Source organism: Telopea speciosissima, chromosome 2 (genome assembly GCF_018873765.1).
Source record: "Telopea speciosissima isolate NSW1024214 ecotype Mountain lineage chromosome 2, Tspe_v1, whole genome shotgun sequence".
In the NCBI taxonomy this organism is placed as follows: Eukaryota; Viridiplantae; Streptophyta; class Magnoliopsida; order Proteales; family Proteaceae; genus Telopea; species Telopea speciosissima.
In genome coordinates this window covers 62,206,982-62,217,483 of record NC_057917.1, presented here as the reverse complement: position 1 = coordinate 62,217,483, position 10,502 = coordinate 62,206,982, and the positions used below count along the sequence as shown (strand labels likewise).

The 10,502-nt window shown below is 38.2% G+C and overlaps 1 protein-coding gene across 1 annotated transcript; it reads left to right on the top strand.

Annotated features, from left to right (window-relative positions):
• The first annotated feature begins 1,656 nt into the window (after positions 1–1,656).
• LOC122650181 lies at positions 1,657–7,317 on the top strand. Its single transcript, XM_043843508.1, has 3 exons — positions 1,657–2,287; positions 4,744–4,931; positions 6,650–7,317. Exons 1-3 carry the CDS (start codon positions 1,729–1,731, stop codon positions 7,172–7,174), a joined length of 1,272 nt encoding a protein of 423 aa, XP_043699443.1. The 5' UTR covers positions 1,657–1,728; the 3' UTR covers positions 7,175–7,317.
• Positions 7,318–10,502: the final 3,185 nt, after the last annotated feature.

Here is a 10,502-nt window from a genome sequence, read left to right as displayed (position 1 = left end):
CATTACATTGTCTACCAATGTGGTCTTCAAGTTAAGTGCAAGTACTCTTGGATAAGTTTGTAAAGGTTATTGTATCTTGGGGGGATTAGTTTTGCAAGGAAAGTGACTTGTTGGTACGCATCAGTCTTGTTTTGTTATTGTTTCTACCGCTGATCTTTCTGAACGTAATCCAAAAACCGACTCTTTTGAATGTGACGTTGTTGGAAGAATTACTTGTCATAAGATAAATTTTACTTTATTCCTATAATGGTGTTTATTTCCTACCAGAAAAAAAAAAAAAAAAAAAAAAAACCTTGTAGATCTTGAGGGGTCTTTCAAAGAACTAGCACATTTGAGGGATTGACGAACCATAGAGATGGAGGCGCTTTGGTAAACAATGGAGACGCGGTACAGAAACAATGGAGATGAGTACTTTCGAAGTACCCCCTGCCTTCTTCAAGAAAAGAAAGAAAGTAGTGTTGGTAGGGAGCCCAAGAGCCCCGGAAATCTATGGTTAACATTAGTGATGATGAGAAAAAGAAACCCACCGGAGTAGAAATGGGAAGAGACGGTTCCAATGAACTGACCTTGAAGGATTTCTCAATTAAAACCACTGCAAGAGGAGGTAGATCAAGTCCATAGATACTTCCATGGTTTCCTGTTTGTGACTCCAAAGCGGAAAAATGCAAATCGTTGCTTGTAATCTTGTGCACCCACTCCCTTTGTTTTCCTTCCCACTACATCTCTTACTCTGAAATCAAATTTCCTGTGTCAAACTTTTTTGAATTTGAATTTTATTTTTTATTTGGGTAAGAGAACGCTTACTAGTCGTGTAGCGCCTGCATCAACGCAGGGGCAGTAAGAGTGGGTGTAGAAGTACTTATTATAAGTGAATGGAATTTGGGACTTCTAGTTCGTTAGAGGTTGAGGAGTAATTTTGCACGGCTCTATGTCTAGGCAAGTTTTCATGTACGGCCATGCATGTGCATGATTGGCATAAAATGCGATCAGATTGGCAAAAATGTCCATCCAATTTGACTGTCATACCTCTCTTGTTAAATGCCCTCTCATTGGCACGCACAAGTGCAGGGGTCACCCAATCGCACAGCGAATCCTTTCCTAAAAGAATGCAACTGATCCAGTAGATGAATCCGGATCCTCTATTTCTGCCCTGCCCCTACTGCCGTGCGTCCTACACACAACAAGTCTAAAAAGACCATCTTACTCCCACTCGAGCTAGGCGCTCAGGCAGGAATAAAGCGGTCTTTACACACCTTCCTGTGCTGTGTGTGGCGTACATGACAATACGGGCAGGGCGGAAGTAAAGGACCCCGACGCGAGACGGAGACTCTGGACTCAAAAGGAAATCCTTATAATATGTTTTTGGAAAGAATCGAATCTCTGGCTTTTAAGAAGTTTCTTCTATATCAAAGAGTATCAAGGAGAAAGAAAGTAAATTAAATTACTACTGTTAAAGTCCTACAGTGATACAATTACCCATTTAAAGGAAAATAATTAATAAGCAGATTTTAAGAATTGATTAAAGGGCAAAAATATCCAATTAATAACAATTAAGAAGTGCCAACAACTAGGAGGGAGAAGGTGAGAACTGAGAACTACTGGGGGAGAAAAGAAAAAGAGAGAATTTTTTGTTTTTTTTTTTTGAAAAGCGCTTTCTTGTTCTTCTTCTTCTTCAATCCTCCCTCACTTCTCTTTGGTCTCTCAATCTCGTAAACCCAAACCCCGATAATGTCTTGGCTTTCAATTCCACTCCCAAATCCCTTCAAATTCCAACCTCCAGACGATGATGAGGATTCAGCAGGAAAAGAAGTAGTAGTTGAAGAAGAAGAAGAAGAGAGCTCTTCTCCTGGAGGGGGAGTGAAAGAGGACTTATCAGAGCTGGGGAAAACCATTAGTCGGCAATTATGGGGTGTCGCTTCGTTCCTAGCCCCTCCCCCTGTCACCTCTTCTCCTCAGTCCCCCGTGGATTCCACTTCAACCGATGATTCTTCTTCTCAGACACTTCTCGGCATTCGCAGTGATTTCGCCGAGATCGGTGGCAGCTTTAAGTCTGGCCTTTCTCTACTCTCTACCAATAAGGCTGTTAATGAGATCTCTCGGTTGGCCTCGAATCTTCTTCTGTTCCCCAAGGACGGTGATGATGAAGAAGGTGAGGATGTTGATGAGTTTTCTGTGGAGGGTCACGGTGGTGACATTGTTGGTGTTACGGAGGAGGTATTGGAATTCGTTCGAGAGATGTCAATGCGATCGGAATGTTGGACGGATTTCCCCCTTTCCCTTGAGAATGGTAATTAAATCCTATTCCTTTTCCTTACTTGCCCACGGAATTCGATTTCCTATTATCCTTTCCAGCGTTTTTGCTGTTAATTGTTATCAATGATTAGTATTGGTTCGGCTACGTTAGTTAGCCAGTTTTGCACGGATAGACCAAGCAATTTCTTTTTCAAGCGATGAATACCGGAATTAGTCTCTATTGGTATCTGATTATGAACTATGCCATCATGTGAATTTGTAAACTTTCTCATCACTGTGGAATAGGAAAAGAGGTTCCTCTACCTTGTGCCTTAGTTGTAGAGAAGTACCAAATCGGGATTAAGGAGTGACTTCTTGGATTTCATTGAGTGGGCCCACTATATCTCTTGGATGTTTCCAAATAATGAATGCAGAGGGTGGTTGATCTATGGATTTGTTAGGAAAGGAAGGAACCAAAGGATCCAGTGTAGAGTTTGTTCTTTTTTATTTCATTTTTATGTGAGGAACAGAATTTTGGGAGACTTATGGGGGGTTTTAATGGGTTTGTTTTATTGCTAAATTGATTGTTCTAAGTTTCTGGTTATGAGATATTTCAGAGGATGGTGTCACATGTCTGAAGGCATTCGGAGTAGTACTACTGTTATAAACTGTTACCTCTAGAGAACCTCCATTTGCCACTTTTTTCAGTTGTATCCCTGTACCAAAGATATGATGCTTTTAGACCCTTTTTTCAATTGAGTTTTTAGAGCTGCTTCGGTATTCCTTTCGTGCTAGAAATAGCATTTGTCTACTAGGTAAACACTTGTCAGACATTTGACAATTAAAGGTCATAGTCTACGTCAATCCCCCTGGATTTTCAGGGTGATAATAATTCTCCTGGAGGGTAACTGACTGTGATAAGTGTGGCTTTTATAGAACTCCAGATTATACATTCCAAGCTCTAATTTTACAAAAGGATAATTGGTGTAACATCAACATTCCATTAGCTGATGTTTGTTTCTTTGTATGTGTTGCATTCATGGGTTAGAAAAATGCCAACACTCAGCTCTCTTAAAAGAATATTTTTCCTTATGTGATGGATAACCTTTTTTTAATATCTTCTCCCCACTCATAAGAACATCCATCTTGATTGTTATAGTTGCAAACTTTAATTTATTATACAACATATCATGCAGCGTGTGAAATAAACTGCATGGATCTGTCTCTGTGGATTTTATGGTTTAGTGAGGGTAGTATGCCTTTTTTACTTTCATATCCTTGCCTGGTTGGCTAATACCAACAGATGTGTTCATGTCAAGGGATTTGGTCCTTTTGAGCCTGGAAACACTTCAGTAAATCTGATGTATATCAATCAAGACGGATCTGCAGGTGATGGGCCAATCCCCAAGATTCTGTTTCAAAGGTTGATATTGCATAGATCTACCAACCAGAAATTTAGAGATCGATGGGGTGGATTGATGAGAAAGAAGGGGGGTGATTGATGTGTAAGTTGTGAAGAGATAAAACAGGGATATAAATCCTAAGATGTAAGATCAGAATGTAGCATTTGATGGAAAATGGAGGAGAGAGAAAGCTGTTGTGCTTGTCCAAAAAGAAAGAGCAAAAATAGGAGGTAAAGAAGGGGAAGGCTCCCATTGAAACAGAATCACATTATAATCTCTTGTTAGAATTACAAGGCCCTCCAGAAACAAGGATAAAACAGGGATATAAATCCTAAGATGTAAGATCAGAATGTAGCATTTGATGGAAAATGGAGGAGAGAGAAAGCTGTTGTGCTTGTCCAAAAAAGAAAGAGCAAAAATAGGAGGTAAAGAAGGGGAAGGCTCACATTGAAACAGAATCACATTATAATCTCTTGTTAGAATTACAAGGCCCTCCAGAATTTATAATTTTCAGTGACTTTTATGGAACTGAATACAGTGGAAAACTGAAATGTAACATTCATGAAGTTGTAATGGACAAACATTTAGATGGAAGCTATGCTAGCATAGTTGTCTAGGCAACGCCTAGGTGTCCAAGCGCCTTGATCGCTTTGTTGGTGTCACCTTGCATACATGCCCCTCCAACACCTTGGGTTGCCTAGACACTGTGACAACTATGTATGCTAGTCTTGCTATTTTACCCATCTGACCATCTGAAGTGACTGGTTGGTTGACTATTAGTTGAGTTTGCATTCTAACTACGGATAGCTGTTGAAATTTTAACCACCTTAAGGTCAGGTACTGCAAACAGAAAATTGCAAATTTTGTCAAATAATTCTTGAGACAAAACCTCAATTCCATGAAAAGATGTTTTATTTCAGCAAACTAGAATCAAATGTTTCTTTTTGACCTCTATTTTCTTATTTCCTTTGTTGACTAGAAGTATAGTAGAACATGACTTGATATTCTTCTGTATTTTGTACCCTGTTCTATAAAACATAAACTATTGACTATGCTCAAAGATTAATGCAACATTATTTTGCCTGTGAATTTTGCATATTTTCTGCAGATTTTGAAATGTCTGATGCTCAACGGGAACACGCTTCAACTGTTGAAAACTTGGCTCCAAGTTTAGCAGGTCTTAATGTTAGGCTTTGCCCAAGTCATATGAATGAGCAGCGGTTTTGGATGATATATTTTATTCTCTTGCATCCAAGGCTGAATGAACATGATTCTAAGCTTCTATCAACACCACAGGCAAGACTCCTTTGTACAGAGGCTGCTTCCCTCCCCCCCCTTGCTCTTCTTTTTATGCTTATCAGGAATAAATTGAAGAAAATGATCAATTTATTTGCACTCATGGGAATATTTGCAGAAATTGAATTCTAGGTCTTCCTGGATGAAATACTTGGTGAAGACATATAGGGTGGGGGGGGGGGGGGGTTGCTTCTTTAGTCTTAGACTATCTGCTTTTGCCAGACTGAGGATGAATTTTTTACCATTAAAAAGTAGTGTTGCAGTCTTCTTTAGTGGTTCTTTGTTCAACTAGTCCTTTGTGAGCATAAAAGGCATAAAAAAGACAAAAGATATTCAACAATTGAAGGAATGAGAGAAAAGAATCAGAGAAAGAGACTTATCATACATGATTCCATAATAGTGGTATCATGTTTTAAGATGTGCTAATTCTGCCAAGTTGGTAAGGTCTATGTGTTTGATACCCTATCCCTATATTTCTGGTCAAACCCATACTTAAGAAACAGATTAGTGGTTCATATTCAGGAAAATTACAAAGATGAACTTCTGCCTGCCTCCGTAAGTGATAGATCATGTAGTTAGCTATGACCACACGTCTGGAATTATTACACATATCTTGCATCTCTTCAATTCACTTGATGAGGTTATTTTGTGGATGAAGCATAGCTCTAACTCACGACAGTGAGCTCATTGTAAGCATCCAGCTTTCCATTTAGTAGACTATTTTTACTTGATCCTGTCATATAGGGGTACTAAAAATCATACATCTAATCAGATAGTTGGGATGATTTGCTTTATTTTATTTTATTTTTTGTTGGGGTGTGTGGGTTGGTTTATCGACTGTGCAAAATGTTGCGCATCACTTGGACGGTACAGATCAAGGTTGCATGTGGCGGAGCGCTAGTAACTGATTCACTCATTCATTCTTCAACTAAGCCTTAACTGATCTAACTAGGTATGCTACACAAATCCTGCTTAGAATTCCACCATATTTAGAGCCATTTCAACTGTTAACCATTTGTGTGCTTTCACACCACTTGTACCCACGTTTTCTTTGGTCTTATTGTCCTTTAACCTTCTTCGTCTTTGGCAGTCACCATATCCTTACTGGTGCATTGGCTGGCCTTTGCATGTGTCTGAACCATCTTAAGTGTCCTTCCACATGTCTGAGCCATGGTAGCAGGCTGTAAAACTGAATCACTGGTGTAAGTTTTCAATGATGTCAGCAGGTCTGAGGTTGAAGTGCATAGCCTTTGGTCAAAGACTCAATCACCCTTGCATGAACTGAAGGGTAGAGCTCTCACTGACATTATTTCTTGATATAGAATGCACAATGTTCCCAGTTATACTTGCTTTGGGTCTTCAATTAGAACATCTTCCCATGGCATTTAAGACATCCTTTTTATTACTTCTGTACTTGTAGTTGCATCCCTCCCCCCCCCCCCCCCCACCAAAAAAAAAAATGTCCATAATATTTGAAGTAGAAGTCATATTAGGGGACTGATTTTTGAAGACTGATTTTGAAACACTCTCATCAGATTTGTCCAATAATTGATGGCCTTTAAACGGGAAGCTAATCTTAAAAACACATTGGGACGCCCTATAACAAGTACTAATTTACATTTCTAGAGAAACTCCTTTGGAACTTGTTGCAGTCCCATTCTCTAATTTGTTATAGATAACTGTTTCCTTGATATCAACATTATTGTACTTCTTTGCAGATTATTGAAGCGAGAGATTCTTTGCTTCAGAAATTGCAAAAGAGAGTGAATGAACAAGTGGAGAGCTCTAAGAATGGTGATTCATCGATAGAAGTAAGTGATAAGGGTACTAACATTCATGAAGAGAGCAATCCAGTTCAGGAAAAGGAGGTTTTGGTGGAGACTGTAAATTCACCACATCACATGAAGGCTGGTGAACAGGAAAACACTGAAGAATGGTTAGAGGAAGAAGATGAGACTGACACTTCTGTTGCTCCCCATAAACAGCTTGGAAATGAGGAGGATGTTTCCTTCAGCGATCTGGAGGAGGATGACGATGATGATAATATGTCTAGTAGACAAAGGTTCTTGAATTCAGAAAAGGATATAAGAGTTCCCTCACCAATTGGCTCCTCCAGTGAATGGGTTCGACTAAGTGAAAATTCCGACTCTCGGGAGAAAAAGGTAGTCCATACAACTTCTCAAGAGAAAGATTCAGAGGGTGAAGAGTCGAATGACTGGCTTACCATTGATGATTCCGATTGAGCGGGTAAAGACTACTTGACTTGTCAAGTTTGTGTAAAGTTCTATTCCTTTTTATGTGTTTCATATTTCCAGCTTTCAACCTGCAAAATAAGCATCTTTTTGAAGGTTAATAATCAATCAAAAGGAACTCACATGATCAATCACTTGGTGGTGTTAACCAACTTTGGTGGATCATTTATGCTGTATTTTGCACATATTTACTGTTGGCTGTGCATAACTATGGCCGTGGAACCTGGAAAAGTACAACTGCATCTTTGATGGTTACTTTGTGATAATGCTTACAATATCTGTACATTTCTATTGCCTTCCTTCCTTGTAGTCTCTTTGCGTTGACCCTCTACTTAAAACCCTAAGGAGCCACCAATATGTTCATCAACCTGTTAGACTGATCAATCAAAAGATACCAATTCCGAAGAATGATCAATCAATCTTGTTTATGTTTATCTTTTGCTTTTGTGAGCATTTCTCAATGGAGACTTTTGAGTATTCCAATGGTGAGAAGCAAATGAGATTTATCAAAAGTTCAGATCCAAGAATATGGTCTTAATAATTAGATCTCACAAAGAAGCTTCCCAGTCTCCCTCGGAAAGGTTGGTCAAGTCTTCAAGGGAGGAGTTTACGGTGCATATATTTTGCTAACACTCATTTTGGAGGGATCAAACTCAACAAATCAGGAATGTCGAGCAAATGCTTATGCCTGATTCCAAATATTCTTCATTGAATCGACTCTTGATCTCTTCTATAGAATGATGAAGACACCATGGATTGTATAATCTGGAGTGTTCTAATATTGACTGTTACAAAGACAAATGTGTATATGTAAACTATGCTCATGACCATAGTCAGCAAAAACACGTCTAAAACGGAGTTTAAACACGTTTCCTTTTTTTACAGTTTTAAATGTGGGATTTTAATCCTCTCCAATTCTTAAAATTGCGGCAATGCTAGATGGAGATGTCGACACCTGGCAGCTCGAACATCCAATGGTCCGAGCTCATTGACATCCACCATTGGATGTCCGAACTGCCAAGTGTCAACATCTCCACCTAGCACTGCTACACTGCACACTTTTAAGAATTGGAGAGGATTATTTTCCTTTAAACGTGTTTTACCGGAAAACGGAAAAAAACTCCAGATGGCAAGCATTCCTGTTTAAATGCATTTAAAACACATTCCCCCCCCCCCTTTTTTTTTGTTGCCCTTTTTTAAGATCTTAGACTTGTTAAACAATGGTTTACTTAATTGATCATACCTATTTCTACCTAACTCCGATCAACCTGATTCTTTCATTGACGTAGAGCTATCACCTTTAACTCATGTTCGATGTACGGATCCTAAAATTGAGCTACAAATTGATGCATTTGTTGGAAAGGGTTTCTAAAGCGATGACTCCCAATTCGAATTGAACATGTATTATTTTGGGTGTGTATTGGTTGTGTTGACAACAATGAATAACACCATAGCCAAACCATATTGTTCAATAGGACTTTGGAAGTGTTTTTCTTTTTTTATTTTTATTTTTTAAATGGTGTATGAATTTGGATGGATAATGGATTTTAGAATATAAATGCATTAATGTTGGATGTTATAGCTGTTTTGGAACATCAGATACATGTATTAAGATAATAATACCTCAATTTATACGAGTATATTGCCGTTTTTTGGGTCTTGATTTTTTGAAATCTACACATTTAAAACCCGTACTCTCCGTTTCTGTTTTGTTGCCACTTTTTTTTTTTACCGCTCTTTTGATCGTATTGTTCAGTTTACGCTGTTTAAAACCCATACCGTCAGTTTCTGGTTTTTTTTTTTTTTTTTTTTTTTTTTTTTTTTTTTGTCATTCTCGTTTTTTGCTTACTATGCTCATGACTAGACTATCACATACTGATCAGGTCAGGATCCATGTGTTAGATGATCCTCAGTAAGCTATCTTAAAGACTCCTTGTTCAAGATTAAATGACCCTAGATTCTATATTTAGAGATGAACAGGATAGAACAATGAACGCAAATACAATCTCGTTTATTTGTAAACAGTCCAGAATCATAGAACAATCAAGTACTAAACAGCTACCTATGAACATCAATGCAATCGATGAACCTTCTTCCTTCTTCCTTCCTGTTTAAAAGGTTGCCACCAAAAGCACTCCAAAAGCCACTGGTATATAAAGGAAATTATTTCCTATGTAGAACAATCCTATTTACAGCTTTCTTAGAAATAGGGAAGGAAAGAACCAGTTGAGTTTTCAAAGATTAAGGCATAAGGCATCATTAAGTCAAAGCAAATTTGAAACATTTGTTAAACTAAATTCATCCTTAAGAATTCAAGTGATTAAATATACATTTTTAACTTTGAACTATAATTTCGTTGATCCTTCCGTAAAACAAGGTACTAGAAGCTTCTATTTTTTCTGTGGATTGTGCAATGTATTCAAGATTATTTGTTTTAGTAGTTTGAGGCTCAATTCTGAAAATGTCTATGGGTGATACAATCTAAACCGAATATGAAACCAAATAAAGAACCAAATACAAAACTGAATCGAATTGAATCGGTTCGATTATGGTTTTGATCTTATTCTTGGTTTGTTTCAGTTGTGGATTCTACATTTTGTATCTTAAACCAAACTGAATAATTGAAACTGAACCAATTAACACCCTTAACCGGAACTAGGCACCTCTCCCTCGCTGCAATGATTACTTCAAATCTAGCTACTACCAATAGTTGGCTTACATCCAACTCTTTTGGCAAGAGTTTCACTCATAAAATTATGGGTGCTACAATTATCCATCATAACCGTAATTACTACTTGGCCTATACTCCTTTTCACACACATGGTTTCGGGAGATTGCACACTGTAAATAGCATGTAAAAAGGAAAAAATTTACTGCTACAAATGTAGCAGGAATGCAAGACTGGCAGCCAGAGGAAATACCGAAAGGGGAAATGAATTATTCCATTTCCTTGGCTGTCAGCCTTGTAGCAGGAACATTCCACAAGTATAGCAGCAAAATTCTGTCCATGCAAAAAGATCTCTAACATATCACAATCTTTTTTAAGAATGTTTTCCCTCTAGCCCGGGTTGTTTTGGCCTTTGTCATCTTCATAGCTGCTCTCGATCAAGAATAACTCTTGGAAGCTATGCCCTCATACAAATTTTTTGTTATAGTTGTTGCACAACCCCTTGGCTTACCGAATTTTTATCACCTCAAGTGCACCAAAAAGGTACATCTGACGGTGCACCATAAAGTGATTTTATTTAAAACACTCCCCCTAGTGCATGTGTACCGTCAGATGTACCTTTTTGGTGCACTTGAAGGTGTACTGTATTTG